This window comes from Vipera berus (genome assembly GCF_964194415.1).
Source record: "Vipera berus genome assembly, chromosome: 4".
Classification (NCBI taxonomy): Eukaryota; Metazoa; Chordata; class Lepidosauria; order Squamata; family Viperidae; genus Vipera; species Vipera berus.
The window spans coordinates 97,322,456-97,348,523 of NC_138206.1; the positions used below are offsets into that span (position 1 = coordinate 97,322,456).

General features: G+C 38.4%; 1 protein-coding gene across 2 annotated transcripts in view; it reads left to right on the top strand.

The window, feature by feature from the left end:
* Positions 1-26,068, top strand: part of FARP1 (FERM, ARH/RhoGEF and pleckstrin domain protein 1) — a 162,913-nt gene that overhangs the window by 126,322 nt on the left and 10,523 nt on the right. For both annotated transcript variants that reach the window (XM_081326826.1, XM_081326827.1), the window contains exons 17-24: positions 14,884-14,965; positions 16,259-16,496; positions 17,418-17,548; positions 19,396-19,464; positions 21,272-21,361; positions 23,160-23,242; positions 23,781-23,893; positions 24,665-24,828. In XM_081326826.1, the coding sequence (XP_081182952.1) occupies positions 14,884-14,965; positions 16,259-16,496; positions 17,418-17,548; positions 19,396-19,464; positions 21,272-21,361; positions 23,160-23,242; positions 23,781-23,893; positions 24,665-24,828 (970 nt within the window). The remainder of the gene's footprint in view (positions 1-14,883; positions 14,966-16,258; positions 16,497-17,417; positions 17,549-19,395; positions 19,465-21,271; positions 21,362-23,159; positions 23,243-23,780; positions 23,894-24,664; positions 24,829-26,068) is intronic.

A 26,068-nucleotide genomic window follows, 5' to 3' on the forward strand; every position in this document is an offset into this window, starting at 1 on the left:
CATAGAAGACTCTTGACCATTTTCCATCTATTGCAACAAAGATCAACTGATCTGCAAGTCTATAACCAATCTGGATCGCTTCTAATGTCAGTATTTCTTTGGCAAATATTATGTCTTCAAAATGATAGCTGCCAAGAATCAGATAATGTGTAGTTGTCTGAATAGCACAGGTAGTCCTCAACTTATACCCATTTGTTTAGTGACCACTTGAATTTACAATGGCACTGAAAAAAATGATTTATAACACATTTTTCACACATATGACTGTTGTAGCATACCCATGGTCAGGTGATCAAAATTTGGACATTTGGCAACTGGCATGTATTTATGGCTATTGCGTGTCCTGGGGTCATCTTTTGTGACCTTATGACGAGGAAAGTCAATGGGGAAGCCAGATTCACTTAAGAACTGTGTTACTAACTTAATTGCAACGATTCACTTAACAGTTGTGGCAAAAAAGATAATAAAATGGGGCAAAATTCATTTAATAACTGTCTTACTTAGCAAAGGATAATTTGAGCTCAATTGTGGTCATAAGTCGAGGACTACCTATAGAAGAAATATTTTCTTAAAAAAATTATTCCACTGAAGCTAGTGGAATATGAGCTGTTAGATTTTAATACAACACTAGAATGGTATCACAGTTAGGGCCAAAAGCTTTAATTAGAATGATTAATAAGAACAACAGATTGGACAATATAGGTACCAGAGCCTTTCTAAATTAATTTTAGTTTTGTTGATCTGTATTCTCAAATTATTTTCTGAGGAATATTTGATTTGATTGCATTGCTAATAAACAAAATTGTTGTTACAGGTTTTCAAATTAGCATCTGAAATGCATTTTGATTGCTTTATTGTATTGATTAAAAGCAAGATAGCAGTAATAAAATCATACTAGTCTAATGAGACATTTTATTTCTAATAAATATTTATCAAAAGAGACCTTCTTTAATCAATTAACTAAGCACATTTAGAATTCCATTGCTTTTAATAAGAATCTCTTTATTCTTTCATCTTCATGGATTAGGAGAGGCTGTTTATTTTCATTCCTGAAGCCAATAGTTACCGGTATATAAAGGAACAATAATCTTTCAATCTGAATTACTGTAGATTGCAGAAGAAAAGAGTCTAATCTAATTCACTGTGCTTTAATCATCCCTTCCAAATAAAGCCAAAAATGGAAGTGAAATAGTAGGATGCTGTTATTTATTATATGATATATTTTAAGCCTATGAACTCACCAATAGTATGTGCATCTATTATCACTCTTGCAGTTACTTATTACTCATAGACATATGTTTGACTAGAGATTTTTCTCCAGACTGTTTTAGTCAAGAGAAACTATGATCTTTAGATGTAGTTTTTCACCCTGTCCCAGCCATCCTCCCCCAGGTTTCCTACACCGTCTTTAGCAGTGAGGGAACTCTGATTCCCTGCTTGGCTATAGATTATGATCTGTTGATGGAGGGTAAAGCAGATGGATTTTGTTAGTGACAGAGTGACTGAAAACAAAATTTGGACCACAACTGAGCTTTATGTTATAAGGCAGTAGTAATATCAAGTGAGGAAATAGGATTCTCATTGATCTGAGCAGCTGTTGTACTTTTTAAAGTGTGTTAAGTCTCTTTTTGTTTTGTTTTCCACCAAAAGTCAGCAGGAAAGGATGCAGCTTATTATTTTAGCACCACTCAAAGTTAAGCACAGTACAGTAAACAAAATTTTCTCTCTCACCTTAATAATTAGGAAGACCTTGTTCAGATTACATCTCCTCCTTTTTCTGGATCTTGAAACAAAATGACCTTAAATCATACAGATGTCTGTTCTGGTTCCATATCTGCAAGTAGCTGAATAATCTAAGTGGCTTTTTCATAGTACAAGATTAAATGCAATCCCAACTTGGTGATTTAAGTAATTGCAATGAGAAAAGTCCCCTTCATGGATTACTGCCTTGTCGTGGCGAAGGGGCTTGTGTAATTCAATGAAGCTATGAGCTATGTCGTGCAGGGCCACCCAAGACGGAAAGGTCATAGCAGAGAGTTCTGACAAAACGTGATCCACTGGAGAAGGAAATGGCAACCCACTCCAGTATCTTTGCCATGAAAACCCTATGGACAGTACCAAAAGGCAAAACGATATGACGCTGGAAGATGAGCCCCTCAGGTTGGAAGGCATCCAATATGCTACTGGGGAAGAGCAGAGGGCTAGTACTAGTAGCTTCAGAAAGAATGAAGCGACTGGGCCAAAGCCGAAAGGACGCTCAGCTGTGGATGTGTCTGGTGGTGAAAGGAAAGTCCAATGCTGTAAAGATTTTTTCTCCATAGGAACCTGGAATGTAAGATCCATGAATCAAGGAAAGCTGGACGTGGTCAAACAAGAGATGACAAGACTAAACATCGACATTTTGGGTATCAGCGAACTAAAATGGACAGGAATGGGTGAATTTAATTCAGATGACCATCAGGTATACTACTGCGGGCAAGAATCCCTCAGAAGAAATGGAGTAGCGTTCATAGTCAAAAAAAGAGTAGGAAAAGCAATACTGGGATACAATCCTCAAAATGACAGAATGATCTCAGTTCGAATCCAAGGCAAACCATTCAATATCACAGTAGTCCAAGTCTATGCCTCAACCACCGGTGCTGAAGAGGATGAAATTGACCAGTTCTGTGAAGCCGTACAGCACCTTATAGAACTAACACCCAAAAAATGATGTCCTTATCATCATGGGGGATTGGAAAGCTAAAGCAGGAAGCCAAAAGATAACTGGAATAACAGCCAAGTTTGGCCTTGGAGTACAAAACGAAGCAGGGCAGAAAACCAAGATCATGGCATCCAGCCCTCTCAATTCCTGACAAATAGATGGGGAAGAAATGGAGGTAGTGACAGATTTTATTTTCCTGGGCTCCAAGATCACTGCAGATGGGGACTGTAGCCAAGAAATTAAAAGACGCTTGCTCCTGGGGAGGAAAGCCATGGCAAATCTAGACAGCACACTAAAAAGCAGAGACATCACCCTGTCAACAAAAGTGCGCCAAAGAATTGAGGCCTTTGAACTCTGGTGCTGGAGAATACTCCTGCGAGTCCCTTGGACTGCAAGGCGATCAAACCGGTCAGTCCTAGAGGAGATCAACCCTGACTGCTCTTTAGAAGGCCAGATCCTGAAGCTAAAACTCAAATACTTTGGCCACCTAATGAGAAGGAAGGCCTCACTGGAGAAGAGCCTAATGCTGGGAAAGATTGAGAGAAAGAGAAGAAGGGGACGACAGAGAATGAGGTGGCTGGATAGAGTCACTGAAGCAGTAGGCGTGAGCTTAAATGGACTCCAGAAGATGGTAGAGGACAGGAAGGCCTGGAGGAACATTGTCCATGGGGTCACGATGGGTCGGACACGATTTTGCAACTAACAACAACAACAATGAGAAAAGTAACACATAAAACCTGAATATAGAACCCAAGGATATGTGAGATAGCCAGACTGTGGGTGAGTTCAAGTCCTGCCTTAGCCATGAAAGCCAGCTGGGTGGGCCAGTCCCTGTCTCCCAGCCTAAGCCAGCTTGCAGGGTTGTTGTTGTGGAGAAAATAGGAGGAAGGTTTGTTGGGTATGTTTGCAACCGTGAGTTATTTGTAAAAATAATAAAGGCTGAATACAAATAAATGAATTCCAGCATAGTGTAAACTCTCCCAAGAGTGAAAAAAGCCGCCCATTTTAGCAGTTACTTTTTCATATCAAAGTCAGTTTCAGGATATTAGAGGGGGAAAAACTCTTCAGTGTCATTCAGACTAGATTATATAATTTGCAAATCAGATGGTTCTTTTCAAAGATTTTGCTTTCTAGTTACTCAAAACTGGTACTGAATATGTTTTGTCCACCTTTACCAAAATGTTATTCCATACACTCTTGAAGTATTTTCAAGGAAAATAATTTTCCAAATTTGTTTGTGTGTGTGTGTGTGTGTGTGTGTGTGTGTGTGTGTGTGTGTGGTGGGGACAAATTGCCCTGCAAAAAAAAAGTAATACAAAGAAGAATTAGCAATTCTCTACATGCTGTCATTTTTATCTGGCCCCAAGTAGGAATCCCTACACATTACTCTTTACATCTCCAGAACTTTCTTTCCAGGAAAAGCATCAGTTTTTTTATTAAACCAAATTTCATAGCTGGAATGCAATATTAGTAAAAGAAACATACATGTTATTTATCACATCTGTTGAACTGAAGTGTAACGCAAATGATTGCATTGTTTTACAGGGTGTGAGCTTTCATAATCCACCATAGAGTTTCAGAGTATTAAGAAATTAGTAGCTGATTGATGGGGGTTTGTGATTTAGATTAACTGTCACCATGTATCTTATACGGCAGCGGTACAAAGGAAGGAAGCGTAACTAGGAGGAAATGTATGCTTTCAGGATTGGGCAAAGCTATCAAAAAAGACACAAGACAAGGTTGTCCATTATCCCCATTATTATTTATATTAATACTGGAAGTATTGAATAGAAATATTAGGCAAGACTCAGAAATTAAAGGATTGGAGATAAAAGATGAATAAAAAAACTACAAGCATTCGCAGATGACTTGTTCTTTCTATTAGAAGAGCAGCTTGAGACAAAACTCAAGCTTATGAAAAAGACAGAAGAATTTGGAGAAGTGGCAGGACTGAAAATAAATAGAGAAAAGACCAAAGTGATAACTAAAAAACCTTACAGAAAAACAAAAAAAAATCAGCTGTCAGAAAAAACAGACCTTCAAATAGTGAAGAATGTCAAATACTTGGGGATATATTTAATAGCAAGAATACATATATGGTTAGAGAAAACGACTAAAAAACACATAGATTTTAAGCCAGAATTATTTTTGTTAGGTATAATTGTAGAAACCTATGAGGAGGAATGCGTATACTTAATGTTATATATGTTAACTGCAGCAAGAATTGTATTTGCTCAACATTGGAAAGATGAAGAATTACCAGCGGTGGAAGTGATAATTAAGAAAATTTTAGATTGTGCATAAATGGAAAGGCTGACACTGAAAATGAAAGAGAAAGAAGATTCAGAATATTTTAGAACATGGCATACATTTTATCAATAGTTAGAAAAATGAGGTAGAGAGAAAGGAGTTTAACGTGTATTAGTAAGCTAAATATTGAAACCCAGACAATATGTTTCTAATAAAATATTAAGCATTTGTGACTATAAAAAATTAATTAAAAATATTGAGAAAAAAAGATTGGGCAAAGCTAATCCTGCTAAGAACTAATTGAATTTTGCTGCAAGAATGTGGAACATGATTTGGTTTTTAGTAAATCTCAGATAATTTAGAAATGACTTGATTATTTCAGCAGCAGTTGGAATTTTATTTTGAATTGTTGTACATTATATAGCTATCTGGAAAGAATACATTGCATTACAAATTCTCAAGTACACTGTGGCAATGTGAGTGGTTAAAAACAGTAAAGCTGATTTTTTTAGTATATTTTGTGACAGATGTGTCCTGTTTGTTAGTTATGAGCCTTAGTCAGAGAGCTCATTGAAAATTAATCCTGCATTTAAGGCGTCTATCATAGCAATCAACTAACTATAAAACAATGGTGTTTGACTACATATTAGGAAACCTGAGGTTCCTGTGAGTTTATTAGGCGTTCCACATTTAAAGAATCAGTAGAATCAGCTATACTGCTTCTGTGTCTGCTTCTATGTCATTTCCAATCTTCTCTATGAAAGGGCATATTCGGTAATTTTTAACGTTTTTGTCAGGTTCCATCAAGCAAGTGGAGAATTCATGATAACCATGGACAGGCAATATACAATAATGCTAATGCTAACAATTTTGGACTGCAGAAATGTGTCCAACCATCAGATGGCAGGAAAGACATGGAGAAAGTGAACTATTTCCTACCCTCCTGAGGTTATCCATATTTTGCAGTTCAGGTCTGGTAGCCTTACACTCTAGAACAGACATGTCAAACTCGCAATGTCACGTGACGTGCAACATATCAGGACGGTTTTGCCATTGCTGGCAATGGGGTGGGCGCAGCTTCCGCATGATGCATCCGGCCCATGAGCCAGCAGTTTGACACCCCTGCTCTAGGATAACCTTATTTGGTATTATGTTCAGAAGCTACTGGAATTACTAGATGAACTCGTATAGAAAGATTCTGAAGACAAAAGTTTAGAAAAGAATATTTTCAGTAGTCATGTTTTTAGAATTAAGTAATAATACAGAACCATTGAATTATTTCACAACTCTTATGTTACAGGGGAATTCAGCTGAGGATCTTAAAACACTTTCTAAAAACAGAGGTAGAATTAGGCCAGAATGGCTAATAGAATTCATAAGCCTTTTTTACACTAAGATGAGCTGCAATTAGAAGATTTAGTGACTTCTCAGAATCTACTAAAGATTTAAGAAACCCTTTCAATCTTGTTTGATATGTCTATTTTTCTTGTTCTGGTTTATAAAAGAATAGTCTCTACAGTAGGGTTCCACAACCCCCAGGCTGTGGCCACTACCGGGCCATGGCTTATTTGCAACTGGGCCACGTGAGCAGCAGGCCAATGCGCACGCATATGTGCGCACCTTGACTTGCATGAGCAGTGAGCGGCACACATGCACAGATGTGCACAACTTAACTTGCATAAGTTGAGCTGCACATGCGCACTGCCCCTCCTCTCGTGCAAGTTGAGCTGTGTGCTCTCATGGCCGGTTCCCCTGCCTCCCTCCGCCGAGCCACCAAGCTACAAAGGTTGGGAGGTGCTATTCTGCAGAATTGCATTTTAATCTTTCAGGTTTATAGAATCATAGAATTGTGGGGCTGAAAAGGAGATTGGAGGTCTTCTAGTCCAACTCCTTTCCCAAGGCTGGAGTCCTTATATCATCCCAGACAAATGGTTGTGCAATCTTTTCCTGAAGGCCTCCAATGATAAATGCATACCTGGGAATAAGAGGGAAATCTGTGCTCTTGGACCCAGTGGAGAAAAATAACATGCTGAAAAGAGTAGCTTTATTTACATTGCAAAGCTGTGCATTGCAATAAAGGTCACTGTTATCTTTAGCCAGCATATCCAACATTTCTGGAGGGTGTAGAGTTGGAAAATACTGTATTAGTATTCATAGAAGAAAAAAAGCCAAGTTACAGCTTAACATATATTTCCTCAAGTGAAATATAAAGTTGTAGTTTACAGATACCTTTAATTTCTTACTAACTTTTTATTGTAATGTAAATAGCCCAAGATGGGCCTGTAATTGGTATGAATTTTGAATTAATACATTTCACCTGACTAACATTTTTTGCCAGAAAAGAATAGATGATATTGGTAATCTTATGTTTTGCTGGGGTTCCTTGAGGCTAGAGATTTTATTTGTTAAATTTTTATGCTGCCCATCTCTCCTAAAAGGCAACTCTGGGCGGCTTATAGATTATAAAAAACAAATAGAAAATTAATTAAAATATATTAAACTATGCAAATTAAAATTTTACAAAAAACAAAATTTAAGAGACAGACAGCATGGGGATGAAGTCTTTTTACCTTCTTCAACCGCCTCCAGTGGTGAATACCTCCATCAGGGTTCCAAACCAACCAACAAAGCCAAGTTTTAATACTCTTCTGGAAGGCCAAAAGGGTGGGAGCAGTTCTCTGAGGCTAGAGCACGGGTCAGCAACCTGCGGCTCCGGAGCCGCATTCGGCTCTTTAAGCCGTCTCCTGCGGCTCCCAGTTCTCCTCCACCATGTGCAGTTCTGAAAAAAAAGTGGGAGTAAAAAAGTCCCATTGAGAGAATGGGGCGGCGGAGGTTTGGAGAGCTGAGGTTTGGAGAGCTGCTGCCTTTGTCCATGTTTGAAAGAAACACAGACGAATGCAGCAGCTCTCCAAATGGGGAGGCGGAGGTTTGGAGAGCTGCGCAGCTCTCCAAACCTCCGCCGCCCCATTTGGAGAGCTGCTGCATTCGTCAAACGCGGAGGTTTGGAGGCCCCGGGGGGAGGGGCAGGGCACTCGGGTGGCTCCGGCGGTGCCCGGGCTGAAGGTGGTGCCGCGACCCAGTGCCTGTTGCCAGGGAGACCCACCACCGCCGCGCAGGTGCCTCCCGGCTCGGGGGAGCCGCAAGACGCTCGCGAGGCTTCCTTCGGCGGGGGAAGGGCCCGTTGCCTCCGAGGGGGGCCTGGGCGGGATCCTCTGAAAGGCCGTTTCCTTCATCTTCGCGCGGCCTTCCGTGGTCGTCTCGGCCTGCAAGTGCCCCCCGGTAAGCTGGTGGCACCAGGCGGCGACAGGTGCATGCGGCTCAGGATGCAGCATGGGCGTCGGGGTGGTGCACATTTTGCCTTGTTCTGTGCATGCACACGCACGCATGCGCGTACACATTTTGCGGCTCTCACTTTTTTGTGTGTGTGACGGAACCAGTTCTGAGTGGCTCTTTTGCTGTTTTACGTTGCTGACCCCTGGGCTAGAGTATTCCACAGTGGAAAAGGCTGTTCTCCTTGACCCCACCCACTGGGATTCCTTAGCAGATGGGATGCGTAGCAGGCCTCTTCATCTGGCATGGGTAGGACATTCCCCCATTGGGAAGAGATGGCTGCTTCCTTAGTAGCCTGAAGAATCATTTACTTGGAAGGAACAATGAAACATGACTTAATCAGATGATTAAAAATACACGAATTAGAAATAAAAACATTAATTTTATTATTTAAAATAGTCTTTGTAATTATTTGTTTACAGCAGAGGTGGGAAACGATGGCATGGCTGGCTCAGGAATTCTGGGACTTGAAGTCCACAAGTCATAAAAGGACTATCGTTCCCCACCTCTGGTTTAAGGTAATAAACCCAAGGCTGTTACTTTTCTTTCAGATAATCTCAGGTATTTTTCTTTCAGATAATCTCAGGTAAAAAATGTGCTGCTTCATGTTTTACTATGTGCTATTCCTCATCAAGGACTCCATTCATGCATTCAAAAACTGGATCATTCAACATATGAATCCAAATGTCCATTCACCCCCACATCCCGGCTGAAGTCACTGCTAATCTAGACTGTGGGCAGGCAGTGGCATATTCAACCTGAGCCAATAGTATCTGAGTGACACAAGGGAAACAAGATGTGGCATTCCAGTTTTTAAACACTTTTATCATGTTTTCTTTTTAATCATAAAATGACTGTTACTTGTGGATCCCCATTTTCCTCTATTCACTCTGTTATTTTGGATTTGTAGAGTGATCTCATTTTGGCTGTGACAGGTATGATTTATTTGCCTTTCATCCAATACTTCCTGGGAATTTGGCGCTTGCCTCCCACACTCTTTTGAATGTAGGTTTAGAATTCTTAAATTATTCCTTACTCTCTTTTTACATTCCACCTTTCCACCACGAATAGCTGCTTTTGAGACACGGCTGTCACTGGATGTGCTAGTTTTGACTGTCTCAGCACTAAAATTGACAGGCTGTAAACATAATAGAGGTCTCTTGTCCGCTTTGCTGTTAACTGCAGTTAGAATCTCAAAACCTGACAATACAATTTGTGTTGTCAATAAACATTGTCTGCCTATAAAATCAGTAATGTTTTCGTTTTTTAAGTCATCATCTCCTTGCAGCAGCTGGACAGATGGCTATGATCTCAGGCAGGGAATTTCATCAGACATGGAAATGGAAAGATCTAAAAATTGGGAGCAACTCCATTTGTAAATCCCATATAAGAGGGTGATGATGTCTTTTAGAGAGCTCCTCAGAAAGAATAAAGGGGTGAGGTGCTGGTTACTTACAGCAAATAGCTGTTTGCTTTTTAGATATCTGCCAACTTTGAGCTGTTTGGTAGGCTTAACTGAAGTTTGAGAAGCAGAATATGAGCACTGCCTTTTTTTCTTTTCCTGTACAAATACAGATCTTTGCTTTGATCTCAAAGTATGTTCAAAACTCCAGCAGAACAAGAATGAAAATAAAAGCAAAAGAGCAAATTAAAAATTGATTTTAGAAGAAACTTTTAACAATAGATACTACCCTGGACACCATCTTTCTGGCTACTTTAAATAGATCAGCTTTAAATAGAGAATTCACATTTCTTTGCATGTGCCCTTTTCTAAATATTTTGGAGAAATTAGTTCTTTAATGTACTTGTCAGATGATTTTCATGAATATGAACAGGTTTGTTCAGTTTCTTTTATTTATTTATATATACAACATATATATATATATATATATATATACAAACAGACATTTGGCCTGGTGATATTATTTACTAGTTCAATTATTGGTTCAAAAGGTAAAATTAGAGAGGTACAGAATTCTCATAAAAATATGAATTAAATTGTGAATTGGGAAAAAAACAGCTCATTGCTAAAGAGAGTACAAAAATAATACCCAAATGATGGTATGTAGTATGAGATCTATGGGAAAGAAAGATTATAAGGGAGAAAATAAACTGACCCATTTCTTTGCAGAAGCCCCTCCTCCACCCGAGTGTATACTTGTATGTTTGTTTTCCAGCATTAGAATTAGTCCAGACTTACTGTCTCTTATTTCAATATTAAATATTTTCACGAGGGAGCCAGCAACTTGGGACTGGCAATAATTGGGACCAACAATTTGGTCATTAAGTGAAACAGTTGTTAAGTATGCCCACCACTGTGGCATATAATTTCCTTCAGCTTTTCTTTGCTTTACAGACCTGCAAAGGTTGTAAGTGCGAGTATTTGTTGTAAAATTATTTTTCTATCACTGGTGTAACTGAGAATGGTTGCTAAACATGGCAATTGCTAAATGAGAACTGTACTGTTCTACCTGTACATCACAATGATTTTCTATGATCTCATATTTTATAAAATTTGAGATATTTTATATTTCTCTGAGGATAAGCTTAAATCTCCTATTTTGCTTGTTTAATTGCAGTCTCAAATGTATGCAGATCAGGCATCAATGCCTTGCTAGCAGCCTAGAGTCAAGCATTATTATTTTCCAGTATGCAGTTGAGTAAATATTACAACATGTTCCTCCAACTGTTCAGTTTTATTTATCCAAAGATTGACTAGTCTCATTGTTGAAACCAAGTTAGCTGGCTTACTGATTTCAGTGAAGCAATAGCTCATATTTGCAAAAGAAAAATAAATTAGCAAAGTATTTGTGTCCTGCTACTCTTCCAGTATAATCCCATTAGCATTAAAGATCTAGTTGATGGTATTTGGGAAATACAGTAGAGCGGAGTTGTGGAGTAGTTTTTCATACTTTCAGAAGAGTCCATCTGCTATATGCAATAAACTACCCATGGTTTATATGTGAATATATACAGAAGTATGTTCATAGCAAAACTTGGGTTATTTCACAAGGATATTTTTCTGTGCTTGATAGTGTATCAGCAAAGAATATTAAAAGTCAGCTCTATTTAAGTTTACTGTTTCTGTGTAGAGTTATTTCTGATTAGTTTCTAAGTAGGATCTCTCTCTCTCTCTCTCTCTCTCTCTCTCTCTCTCTCTCTCTCTCTCTCTCTCTCTCTCTCTCTCTCTCTTCGCAGAAGTTAACAAAAAGCCTTGGCAACAGGAAGGAAATCCAAGTTTTGTTTCTCAATTATGGAATCATAAAGATTGGATTTAAATGTGGTCTTTGACATGGAAAAATGCTTTATCTTTAGAAAATCATAGTAAATTATTATTATTTTACAATATGTATGTTACTTTGAAAACCTGTCTCTTTTTACATTGTACAATGTATCCCTGGGAGAAAGAATGATAGACTAAAAGAGAAAATATAAGTGAGGGCAATCAATTTTCAGGGAATCTTTGTGGTTTTTTTTGCAAAGGATATTTACAAGTGGAAATGAGTCCAATCCCATGTTTCATTACAGTGAAGCCTTCACCCAAATGAATGTCTTTCTGTGCAGATGTTTTGGTTGTCTAGACAGACATTTTAATCAGTGAAATGTGCTCTGCTCACCCAGGTTTGCGAATATTCATTACGAGTGCATTTTGGAATAGAATTATAAACTCTACACACAACATGTTTGATTGCTTTGATCTTCTTAAAATGAACATTAATTAATGCATGCTTAAGCCACCATCACTTATTTAATAAAATTTGAAAACGTCTTTGATAAACTAACTTTAATGGATGAAATATTTTTCCCCTTTGTATGTTTACAGATGGAAAATAGATTGCAAGTATTAGTGAGGACATTTTACACAAAGATATTCATGAAGGAATAGAGCTTCAATTTTAAAAATTCTGTATCTTAAGTAATGCAGATATAGAGCATCCAGTTGTATAAAAATGAGTAAATCAACAATGAGTAGCACATTCTGTCAATCATCTCTTTGAATCCTCAATCACTATGTTCTTTTGGACAATTATGACTTCAGTGTATGTAGTTATATGCTTTTGTTTATGGTGCAGTTTAAGATAGACGTTTGTTCCTTCGAATCTTTAGTTGGAAGTGAGATTAATTTTTCTTAGTACACAGCTGGATTCTTAAATGAAAATTTGAACTATTTGAGAATATATTTCAAATATTCCAGAAATTTTAATGCACTGAATTAACTGAAAATAATTTTAGATCAAGTTTTAATTATGTTAAATTCCACTAATTTAGACATCTTGGTTGTAAGTTTAATTCTCAAACTCTATTGTACCCATGCAAATTCAGACAATCGTTTACACTGCAAAAGTAAAGCAACTGTACCTCCCATGCCCATTTTGAGGAAAAGTAAAGTATTAGTGGAAGAGGTCATTATTACCATGGGTGGTTTAAAAAATCATTCGGGTTTTTACCCTGATTAGATATACCATCATAGAAATATCTAATGAAATGTTTTTGGAAATCAATCAAAAGAGATGAGAAAATCAGGACCTCAGGAATGGGGTTCCCTCTGAAGTTTGAACAATTCCCCACCCCCACCCCTGACTGGTATTTTGAAGTGTCCTGAAGATGTGGCTCTTCACCCAGGCTTTTGGCGGGAATGATTGGTGCCCCTTTTCTTTGTTCTCTTTATTCCCATCTGGGTTTATGTTCTCTGCCATCTTTGTTTTGTGTTATTTGTATTATTATTTGTTTTTAAATGTTTTAACAGTTGTAAAGCACCCAAAGTACCTAATATATATATAAGGACCTGAGATAGCAGATGTTGTTGTTTGATGGTGTTAAAGCTATCCTTGCAGCTGCCTTTTGCAATTGATTTGAACCATCATTAAAACAGTACAGAAAATAATGTTCTTCCTGTGTCAACTCAGGAAGCTCAGATTGCCCAATGATTTGCTGATACAATTCTATAGAGCTATTATTGAGTCTGTCATTTGTACCTCTATAACTGCCTGGTTTGGCATAGCAACCAAACAGGACAGGAACAGACTTCAACAGATAGGACTGCAGAAAAAACAATCGCACCCAGCCTGCTTTTCATTGAGGATCTGTATACTGCATGAACCAGAAAGAGGCTGAGAAAATATCTACAGATCCCTCACTTCCTGGACATTTTAAATTGTTTCAACTTCTCCCCTCAGGATGTTACTATAGGGCAGACATGTCAAACTCACAATGTCACGTGACGTCGTGCAACATATTGGAGCTTTTTCCCCATTGCTGTCAATGGGGTGGGCGTGGTTTCATCATGACGTGTCCGGCCCGCGGGCTGGCAGTTTGACACCCCTGCTATAGGGCATTGCACATCAAAACAACTAGACACAAAGATAGTTCTTTCCTCCATGCCATCACTCTGCTGAACACCTAACTCCCACAGAAATATTCCTCAAGTCATGTTCAGTTCTTGGTTATCCCATGAACATATTTATCTAGTATTCTCAGCAATGATACATAAATTACTATGCCCTGCCTTTGGGATTTTTTTAAAAACAGTTCACAGTCTAACTTGCATCCCTGGGATTTCCTGAAAGTTTCCCATTTCAGCACTTTCTATGTCCAATCCTACTTAGCTTTTTTAAAATCAGCCATCAACAGTTTCATGCTGCCACCGGCTGTTAACAAAATTAGGCTCTGGCCTTGGGGCTAGAACATTTACCTGAGTCAGTAATTATAACATAGTACAAATATTGTTCAGGGTGTCTCAAAAAAGTGCTAGCTTTCAAAAGAACCCTCTAAAATTAGAAGACATACCTATCTTCTTCATTATTTGGATCCATATGCAAATAAAGTATTAATTTTGTCCAACCTAAAAGTTTTCTCTCTATTACTTGCCATTATGTAGGAGTATTAGTGGGGAAAGGGAAGGGTAACTTCCCCTCCTCTTTCTCCCTTTGCTTCCATTGTTTTGATATGTTTCATCTAAAGCAGGATTTGATGTGCTCCTTAGGAATAGTACGTGTTCCACTGCCACACTCTCTGCATGTAGATATGGAGTTGCATGTGGAAGGACTGTAGAGTAGAAGGAACAATAAAAGGAAGTTCTCTCTTCTTCTTTTCTTCAGACATTGGTCCTTCTTCAGAAGACTGTTTTGCAGGAGGAATGGAACTTTTATTTCCTGAGCAACTCTAATTGACTTGGGAAAAAAACTGATTTGTGTGGCTTTATATGCATGAGTTGGAGTTGGGGGTGGAATCAGTCATGGTTCTGTACTGCTTCAAGATTATTATGGTGCAGATGTTAAAACCAGTTATTAAACGTGTGAAATACGTATATGAACTCTCCTGCTATGAGAATCTTTATTTTCTAGGCTTTTTAATCTTTTTTTTCCTTCATTGCATCACAAGTGACAGCCCATTTTGGTGGTAATCTGCTACTTCCAGGCACTTGTTAAAAGAGGTGTCAGGTCTCTGACATACCATTGCAATTGCCATCTTGACTTTTTTTGACCCCATTTCCCATGAACTCCCTGCTTCCAGCATTGCCTATTATTTATTATCTCTGTTCTGTTCATTACATAGATGATTTTCTAAGGCTTGACTGATATGGATAATTTTATTTCTGGCAGGGAAGGCCGTTCTAATGCCCACTTGAAAGGAGATTTCCAAAAAATTGGAGATGTTATGCTAAAGAATATTCAGAATATAAAGGTATGAACTAGATGTGTTTATGTGCTAACTTTTTCTTGGAATGATAATCATGCATGAGCTTCTGCTCTATTTGCTCACTGAAATGAAAAGAAATCAATGTATTTCTGAACATTTGGTCTGAAGAGATAACAAATCTGTCTGTGTGAAAGCCTTGTTTAATTCTGCTGTGTTCCAGACTGATTTATAATCCAACACAAGCACTGATTGCCTTTTTCCTACACACCATCTCCCAAAGCCCTTCCTACTCTTAGCTGTGCTTGGTGATCCTATGGTAGCTGGATCCATATATTGCATTGATTCATGGTTTGTTTGAATCATGATCAAATGAATAAAAACTTAGTGGTTGAGTTCCCACAGAAAACTAAGCCAAACTCAGTCAAATTGTATTAAGCTTGTTGGGGATGGAGCATTGCACTGGTAAGAAGCTGTCCTTAGGCTGATTCTGCTCTTTGTGGTGGCCATCACATTTTTAAACCAATCAGACTTCAAGAGTGTATGAAAAAGAAGTCTCATAGAGCAAAAGTAGAAAATTTGTGGCTCTTTTAATATGGTTGGATTATAATAATCATGGTTCCTGGCCACTGATTACTTGTCTGTGACCGATGGGATTTTGATTCCAATAATATGTTAAGGCGAGGGAGAAATTCTGTAAAAGATTCTAGGTCTAGATCAGACATGTCAAACTCGCGATGTCATGTGACGTCGCTCAACGTATCAGAGCTTTTTCCCCATTACCGACAATAGGGTGGGCGCAGTTTCCTCGTGACGCGTCTGGCCCATGGGCCGACAGTTTGACACCCCTGGTCTAGATCATTTGTGTGAATTGGTTGCCCTTCTGTGTATCCTGGGAACTCTTTGTTAGAAAAGCAATGGGTACCACTGTTTTTGCATCTTAAAACTGGACTTTGCCAGTCATCTCAACCATAATTAATAGTATAGCTCCAGGGGCTCCACTTTTGAGTTGCAATCAAGGGACAGGCGAAGTTAGATCCTTCTCAGTTGTGCTCCCACACACACACACTTCTAGAATCCCCCCGTGAAGGCTTGCCTAGCCTTTTATCTCACGTTGTTTCAGTCGTGGACAAGGCTTTTCTAATACCTGCTGAACTCCCTTGGAAATTACTCTCATCTCTTCTATGTTCGATTCATTCTCATATTGTATTACAGAGTGGCTTTTATTGTGTTGTGTTTTTTTTAAACCAAAAATTGCATCAGAGCAGATATTATGTGAAAATAAACCTAAATAAAAAATTCTTTCCTACGTAGAGTTACCCTCTTTTCTCTCTCCTCTAGCAACTTACCGTTCATTTGCGAAAGCATAGCAAAATACTGCTAGACCTGGAAAATGGAATCAAGAACTCTCGCAGGCTCGAGGCCTTATGCAGAGATTTTGAGATGCAAAAAGTCTGCTACCTTCCCCTCAATATCTTCCTTCTCAGGCCACTGCATAGACTGATGCACTACAAGCAGATAATGGAAAGGCTCTGCAAACATTATCCACCCAGTCATGGGGACTTCAGGGACTCCAGAGGTAAATGTGTGAACTCTTCCTGTAGCAATTCTCTTAATTTTAAATTTTGGAGGAAGTGACTTGACTGTTTTCATAGAGACCAGGAATCTAACCTGAGTAACAATGAGTATCTTGTATCTTTAACAGAAAGAAGATTCGTTAAAACAAACTTCCCATGTTATTGTTTTGTGTTTTGCCTTTGCTTTATTGTTTCTGTTGAGTTTTAGTTGTAAGTTCTGAGGCTTTTCAGTTTGGCAGCATTATAAATTTAACAAAATAATAATAACAACCACACATGAAGGGAGGGCAGGCAAAGCCTAGCTCTAGCTAGGCTACATCACGCAGAGAGTCAGACAGTTAATGAGCCTGGAAAGATATTCCTTGAGATTAACAATTTCACAAAAAAGGGCAGGCAGAGTCAGGTTAACCAAGGACCATAGAAGAAAATTCTAGATATCTGCAACCAGAGTAGATTTGCTTTCAGGTGTATGTGCACGATTGGAAGAATCTTGATAAATGCATAAAGGTGGTAAATATGTCTAGTAATTTGTTCTTGAATACAGATACATTATGCCTTGGCTTCAAAGGGCAATGATGTCCTGATCAAGCATATTTCTTAAGTGCAGGCTATAAAAATGAGATTTTTTTTAAATAAAAAAATCACAATGTTTCAGGGGCCAAATCAGTTAAGTCTGTTAAATAATTTATACTCATTCATACAGCAAACATCTATGGAAATCCATCATCTCCAAGTGAAATTCAGAAATATTTTGAGGGGGCAGATTCAATTTGAAACTGGAAGTCTTGTGGATATAGATTCTATTTCATTGTTAACAAAACATTAAACATTGCATGTTTTTTCTAACGTTCTTCAGATTTCTAATAGAGTAGCTCTACTTGATGGCATAATTTCTTTGTTTGTTGTTTTTCTCCCTTTCACAGCTGCTCTGGCAGAAATTTCAGAGATGGTGGCCCAGCTCCATAGCAGTATGCTAAAAATGGAAAACTTCCAGAAACTGCATGAACTGAAAAAGGACTTGATAGCTATGGACAATCTAGTGACTCCAGAAAGAGTATGTATCCCCACAGTATTTGGAATAAAATATTTGGCTGAAAAAATGAGCAATTGCAGGATTCTTGTCAGGATGAGATATGCTTTCTCTAGAATCTGCCAAATTAAACTTTTAACCATGTTAGATGCTAGAAAATCCATCAACTGAACTTGTGCTTAAGGTCAGCATGTCCAGAACAGATGGCACATCATTTTCTCATTAACGTTCCTGTTGGCTAATAGTAACTGTCTTCTTCAGATTAACTTCACATTATCTGCCTACTTTCCATTCATTTTTCTATCCAAAACTGATACAAGATATTTTTTCCAGTTTCCTTGATACCTAACAAAAAGAAGTAGCTTTTTCTTTTCATTCATGCTTTGTGGCCCACAACCCAGGTGACCTCCTGAGAGACCCCCCCTAAGATAGTGGACAAGAGAGATCAAATCATATAAGTACAATTACAGCAGATAGGAAGAATAAAACAGAATGATACTCTTCTCCAACAGTATCAAAACTCACCGAGGGCCAACCTGGATGAACTTCCCTGGCTAGCTCCTGGAATCAGTCCAAGCCACTTAAATCTCTATAGCTAAATCCAAAAGAAAAAGGTCTATTAATTCAATCTCATAAAAATGCTCTTGATTGTATTTTGTACTCTTAACACTAAAAATAGGATAAAATAAGTGCTCTTTTCAAACTCTTCTCCTTTGGTTGTATTGCTCTACAACTCTTATTTATTCTTTGCCAGCACTGATGGCAAAACTAGCTTCATTTGTTGTCATAGTAGTAGTAAAGTAGCAGTAATAGTTAAACTATTATATTTGAATGTATCCTGGTCTACTTTATAGAAGTGGTAGAGTTGTGGTAACTCAGTCTTTATTTCTCTTTATTGCTTATTATCATCATACTGTACTGTCTTCTAGAGTTTCCTTTCATCCCCAATGCATGAGTGAAGATTTGACAATTCCATTTACTGCTTTCATTTCCTGATATTTTCCGTTACTTTTCCTTTAATGCCTTGTGTGGAGTCAATGAAAATCTAATCCTCTTGTTTACTGCACACCAATGGCTGTCATTTATTTATTCATTACACATAAGGTACTTTTCACTTACATATCTCTCCTCAACAGCATCATATCATTAATTCAATAATACAGCATTAATGAATGGATCTGGGAAAGATTTATATTTATATTCATTTCCCTACCCATTAGAGTGGAAAGGCATGGAATGTTGCAGGTCCTGTCCCCTAGGGAGGTAAATCTGGTAGGACCTAGAAGAAGGGCCTTCTCCGTGGTGGCTCCCTCCCTCTGGAACGGCATCTCTCCAGAAATTAGACTGGCTCCCACTCTGACCCTCTTTAGGAAGATCCTGAAGAAATGGTATTGCCAGCAGGACTGGGGAACCCAGAGTGGGATGGAGCCCATTAAATGGCTGATACGAGTGTGTGTTGTCCCCGAGGGGTGTGGGGGGGTGGGGGTGATTATTTAATTATTTTTATTTCTTCTACATTGTGTTTTTATTTTCTGTAAGCTGCCTAGAGTCGCCATGAGAGAGTAGATAGCTATATTAATTTTACAAAATCAGTCAATGAATCGATAAATTTCCAAAAATATGCTTGGGAACACAAGGCGGCACAAAAAAAACCCATCTAAAACACTTTAAAGCTTGTGTCTTTTTTCAGGACCACAGGACAGCTGCAGGGTTTTGGGAAAAGGCATAGGTGCTGTACTCTGTGTCTTCCCTAGCACTTTTTTGGGGGAACTGAATTTCAAGTGCTGCCAGCCTTATTAATTACCACCCATGCCAACGTTCAGCCTGAGGTTTGATGTTTTCTATTTTGTGTCTTGTCTATTCCTCCACAGGAATTTATTAGGCTGGGTAGTCTCAGCAAACTGTCTGGAAAAGGCTTACAGCAGCGGATGTTCTTCTTGGTAAGTGGCAGGAACTGCTTAGAATGTGTGCAATTAAATACAATTGTGCCACAAATACCAAGGGAAAGGAAGGAGGAGGAAATTCACAGGAGCAGTAAGATGCAAATTGTGGAGTAATCTGAGAAGAGATCTGCAGCTTTCTGTTCTCCGCGATGAAAAGAAGCTCAGCGAAATGTTAAATAAACCAACAATAGATGAAATAATTCTTAAGAAATCAAAATCTACATTCACACAGTCTGCATTTTTTCTGCTCTTCCTGAGAATTATAAAATAAATGCAACCCAATATATATATATTTCAGAAAATGATGCATCCTGGAGTACTTTAATAGAGAAACTGTCAGCCATCCCAACTTGGTCAATCAGAAAGACTCTCACAGCCACAGCAGTAAAAAGTATACTTTACTGAGGCCAAACGGTTACAAAGCCAAACCTAACTTTTCAACCCCAAACCAAGTAGTTAACTTTTCCCCTGGGATTCATCCCCCTCCCCCCTTATTGAGTGACCAATCACTTTAAAATAAATTGATTTGGTAATAGTTCCCAGCTGTGTGAGTTCGAAGGTGTTGTGCTGCATTGGGTGACCTTGGAACAGGCTACAGCTTCCATGGGAACAGTGCACAGGCTTTCGCTTTCCTTTCTTCTTCCCCCCCCCAATTCACCCACCCCGCTGCTCTCCCTCTCCCCCCTCCACCTTATTTAAGACAGCCTGGCATCTAGCTAAGCAAGGCCTGCATTGTGAGAGGCAGGCCTGACAGAAACTTTGACTTGGACCACTATCTTAAAAGTGTTTTGAAGTAGGATATGTACGTCTGTATTACATGCACACCTACACCTTGGGAATTTAGGCTAGCTCACTGGTACCCAACCTTTGCAGCTTGGCGGCCCAGTGGGGGAAGGAGGAGAGGGGAACCAATTCTTGCAAGTGGTGGGCCAGCCCGTGGGTAAGTGGAGCTGCGCCTTCATATGCATACAGGCTCACTGCTCATGTGGCCCTGTTGCAAATAGGCCATGGCCCAGGAATGGTCATGGCCTCGGGAGTTGGAGACCCCTGGGCTAGACAGTCTGTGGATCATAGTTTTTTTTTAAATTAACTAACTTACAGGACAAACCTGATGTGTAAAGCAAAAAGTGTTATCACACAGCAAAGAAAAATGCCCTAATAGGTTTACCATGACCTGATCGGAAGTCAGCTATTTGGAATACAACATGAAAATATTTGTTCTACATAGAGAAGAAATCTAATTACAGTGTAGAAAGTAGAAGAATGAGTTGAATCTTCCCAAGAGCCAAACTAGGCACTGTCTGAATTTGGCCATTAAATCCTGACTCTATTAAAAGCTTACAATGTGAGATAATTCTTTGTCATTCAACTTAAATCTTCCATACAGAAGAAGGATCTGCATGTTTTGTCTCAAGGAAACAAAGCTAGTTTCTAAAATACCAGCATATATTACACTTCTTTTGAGGAAAAGCTCTTTCATCTCTTTTTCAAGCTCTTTTTTATTGTAGGTACTGGATGGAAACATTCTCAAAATAATGATTGGAGGGATATGGTTTTCTCCCATGTTCTTAAGAGCTAGTTCATATGATTGATCCTCTGGGTTAAAGTAGATATACTAGGATAACAGTCCCAAATTCATGCATGTTATCCTGCAAATAACATAACTCATTTATTAGATCTAAATGACAACAGGGCTGCAAACACCAATGATCCCATGTATATTAGGTCACATACAGAATATTAGAAGTATTTGGGGTTCCCTGTTTCCTCTGTTCTGACTATATTCTTGCCTGTTTTGTTTCAGTTCAATGATATCTTGCTGTACACAAGTCGGGGCCTGACAGCATCGAATCAGTTCAAAGTTCACGGGCAGCTTCCACTGTATGGCATGATGGTAAGTACATGCTGAGTTGATGCTGGATTGGTTACTGCTGAATCTCTTACATAAAAGGCTATGGATCGTATCTACTGTTTAGAAATATAAGCCTTCTCAATTACTCTAAATTGAATAATTAGAAATTTGAAGGAATAAATGCAACTGAGAAGAAAGTGAAAGTTTGAAAACTTAATGGATTTAACTTCAATCATAGCCATCCTTTCAGATTGAGAGAATTGTTGGTGATGGCATCTTGCTCCATAGAGTAGCTTTTGATAATCTTTTCAGACCTGAAGATCCACTGGGTTCTAGATTAGTCGTTTGGAGACTTGCATAGGAGGGTTTATGTGAACATTTGCTTTTGAATATGTACACCCAAATATCACCGCCTTCAAATACAAATTCATTCAGAAGATAACACACAAGCAATGCACAGGATTTAAACACAAATGGAGATGTGAAGGGAAAGGAAATGTCAATTTGCCACAGTGATTTAGAACCCCTTGCTGGCAGAAAACAAGCCAAAAGAATCATGTCTCCCTTCCAGGACAGTGGGTGGAAACTCATTGTGACCTCGCTGCAACTCCTGGCGATGTTTGAGCTCTCCTGTTGAAGGGGATAATTAACAAGGCTGATCCACACAATGGAGAAGAGCAGTAAAAGGGTGGAGATCATCATCTTGTTGCTTCCACTGGCAATGACAATATGAAGCTGCATTTTCTTTGCTAGAAAAAAGAGAGAGAATGAACTCAATAGGATGCTGCACAGATAAGAATGGCAGCAGGCGTAGATGACCCACAGATTCCTCTCTGTCAACTGCCAAGCTTTAAAAATATTCAGAAAATTTGCCCTTAATTTGACATCATAGAAAATAAAGCAGCTGCCTGTATTTCAACCCTGAGGTTGGCCTGTGTGATACCAATGGTGTGGTGCATATAATTCTGATGCCCATATTCTCGCTTTCATTGATTATTTTTGATTGTAGCTTTTAATGCATATAGATATGTTCCAGATCTAACCAGAGTATTGTCTGCAGCTATGAGTTTTGCCAATCCTAAATTTTATCTCATCCACTAACTCTGCATAATATCAGGAACGGCTAGTAACCTTGGAGCAGCAGACTTTAAATAGCTATTATTGTAGAATCCTTTGTGCTCTGTGAGTTTAGTTATTTAGTTGCCCAACTAGGTAACAACATCAGTGCTAGTGATTGTGGGGTAGGTTCCCTGTTTCTATACAATAGCCCAGTGGTATTGTATTTTTCTCCTTGGTGTTTCCATGAAGAAGGTATTGTTTTCTGCTTGATTGTTTGCCTGGAATTATCTGGGCCCTACATATCTGGATTTTGGCTGCCTGAAAGGGTCTGTTCAGGACTTTTTGCTTCCTTCTTAATGTTTTTATTGTCTCTTTTAAATGGTGTATAAATGTGGTATATCTCTATGAGTCTATTGATGGCTGATTTGTCTGGAAGTCAAGCTTCCCGTCTAGGATGATCACTAGTTGAAACTATTGTTGAGTTTCTTCATGAGTTGTGAGATTAAGGCGTTTTCATTGTATCTTCTGACTGCTAGTTAGTGTTCATAGATATGCAATGCTAGTTTTCTGTTTGTCAGTACTAAATAGTGGCTGTTACACAGAAACAGCTATTATTATTTCTTTCCATAATTTCCATATCGGTGAAAAGAAAACAATTGTTGCATTCATAGTGAAAAACAATCAGACTGTGGTAGCTTGAATTTTTGTAAATTATTGTCTACATGTGTTTGAAAATTTATTTTCCAGTTGGACGATGATGTCTCCATTTTTATTTTCTCAGATAGAAGAGAGTGAAGAAGAATGGGGGGTTCCTCACTGCTTTACACTGAGAAGTCAACACCAATCCATTGTTGTTGCTGCAAGGTAATTACCTGGACCATGTGCTTTTAGAACATCTATGTAGGGATTGAGACAGTGTGCCTGCTCTATTGTAGCTAGTTACAATGGTAATTCTGAATTCATTTGTAATCACCCTTTAGCAATAAACAAGCAGTAGTTAATATAAAGTAAAGTAAGCTTGCAGAGCAGAAGGTGATAGTATGCTTTCTTGTAACTTTATCTGGCCTGCTTATAAAGATCCCCCCCCCAAATAAATAGTCTGAAAGCAGGATTTGGCTTAATTTTGCCCAACTTGTGAGGCTCACTACTATTTGCAATGAGAGAAAAAAAGAACTACCCTTTTAGCATTCACAGGACACTGTGAAGACCTCTTCTCCCAAATATTGGGCTAAGATGGGGGTAGAGCTGTGAGGCTGTGTGGGCTGGCACCTGAGGGAAGGGTACTTCTGCTCTTATCTTTGCTTTTATGTATAGGTGTGAGTTGCCTGGAATTGTTATATGAAATAGGCAGCCATATAAGTCCTGCAAATAAACAATAAATAAATCTCTATTATTTTCCTAGTAACCGCATTGAAATGGACAAGTGGACTGAGGACCTTCAGATGGCCATTGACTTGGCAGAGAACTGTAATGATCCTGCTTCTGAATTCCATGGAAATAGCCCACCTGACACAAGTAAGTCCAGAACAAGAAAAGGGATGTGTGTGAATCCTACAGTTCATTATATATGCAGTACGTGTTGCAGGGCCCCTGTTTTAAAAACAAGGAAAATCAGTATGGTCTTTTCTTATCTAATTTCAGTTCAGATAGATTATATGGCAGCTGGTTTGTGGGTATCAAATCCTATATTTTATTCTCTCTTAAGAATTTTAGAAATGCGTTTAATAGCAGTAAATGGAATTGTATGCAAAGTAGTAAATAAAATAATGCTGAAATTAAAGAATGCCTTCTGTGTTCCAAAACAATAATTCATGTTTCACTGAAGTGTGTACTAGGTCACTCTATTTAGAGCACAGAATTACTAGGGCCTAAATTATAAATTGATGTTTCTTAATCTTGGCAAATTTAAGACTTCAGCTCCCAGAATTCCCCAGCCAACATGGTTCATGGGGAATTCTGGGAATTGAAGTCCACACATCTTAAACTTGCTATCTTTGAGAAACACTGTTATAGAAAATAATAATGTTCCTGTGCACAATCCCATAATGAGTTATTGATTAATCAATTGGCCACTAATTTCTTGTCAGGGAAAAAAATATCTTAATCTCCTTCCATATTCATGTTTTCCCTATACAACCAACTCAAAACAGACAAGGCACTAAGATGGCTTCTTCACCATTTTGGAGATTTCCCTGTATCAAAGATAGTCTTTTGCTTATGATTTCATGCTCCATATTTTATACAAGAGGAGAAAAAAAAAAGAGGCTTTTTCCCTGCACTTCATAGAGTCTCCCGAGGAGTCCACTGTAGACCAGGAATCAGAAGACGATCTCACTGCATCCCGCACCTCGCTTGAACGTCAGGCTCCTCACCGTGGCAACACTACGGTGCACGTCTGCTGGCACAGAAATACCAGTGTCTCTATGGTCGACTTCAGTATTGCAGTGGAGGTATCTGGCTCAAAATTACTTGGACTGCAGCTCGAAAGAGCCATCTTGCTCAGGCACCATTTCCTTTCCAATCATTGCCCTCTTGGTCAATTGGAAACTACATTAAGTCCATTCAAAAGACATTCAGGCAATTTATGAATAATTTTACTTTTCATGTGAAACCTTTCATGCTTCTAAATTAATTTCTATATGTTGATATCAAGAGGGGTCCTTCTGAGTATTTTTTTAAAAATCCTCAGTATATTTGGAAAGGGCAATAGGTCTGTCTATAAGCTGCAGTCTGAAATGTGCAATTTGTTTTATTTTCTGCTGTCTATTATTCTCTGGAGTCTTACAATATTCTCCTCTCAGGCTTATCTGCTTCTCTCATGTTTTCTTTATCAGAGGAGATTTCTCTGTGTATTTTTAAAGATGTATTTTGGCTGTAGCTAAACCAATTTGATACAGATTAATGAGGTATGGAATCCAAAACATTCTCATCCCAAATCAATGAAATTTGCATGGAGAGTATTGCATTCTCATATCAATTCATGTTAGCTTTTATATGGAACTTCAGTGTTTAATTTTATCAAAGATAAAGGGGACATTTGTGGAGATCATAATTGTTATTCTGCTTTCAGTTCTTCTTCATAAAATAAGGCTCCATTCAACTCTGTTGAAAAATAGAAGAAAACAGTTCTTCTGAAGCACAACAATTTTTTTATAAAATTGAGTTGAAGATGAAAAAATAACATAGAATTTCATTTAAATTATAAATTGGTTTAGCTTCTTTAAGGTACCTGCAGACACCCATTTCCAAAGGAATGCCTCTAGGTTGTTTTGGCTACATCAGGGAACACACTGGATATACATGTCTTAGTTTTATAGAATAAAAGGTTCTATAGCTTTAAAAATAACATTTTTAAAGAACTAAATAGTTCCCTTGGATTCAGACATACTTGGTTGTAATTCTCTCCAAATACATTTGATCTTACTTCTGAGAGTGTGTGTGGCATATTCTGTGAGAATCATACTAAGACTTCACCTCTGGGGATCAATAGGGTGACAAACGTTGCCGCCAGATTTCCCTCACATACTTGGAGTTTATCACATCAAACAACCTAGAAGCAGGTCCATCTGCACTCACACAACTGTCTTTAGTTCCACAGCTTTTCCCATGACCAGCAAGTTACAGTCATGCTTTCCTAATTCTGTGTTTAATGTCACATCAACATTATAGTTTATGCTTTCTCTCTGTGTC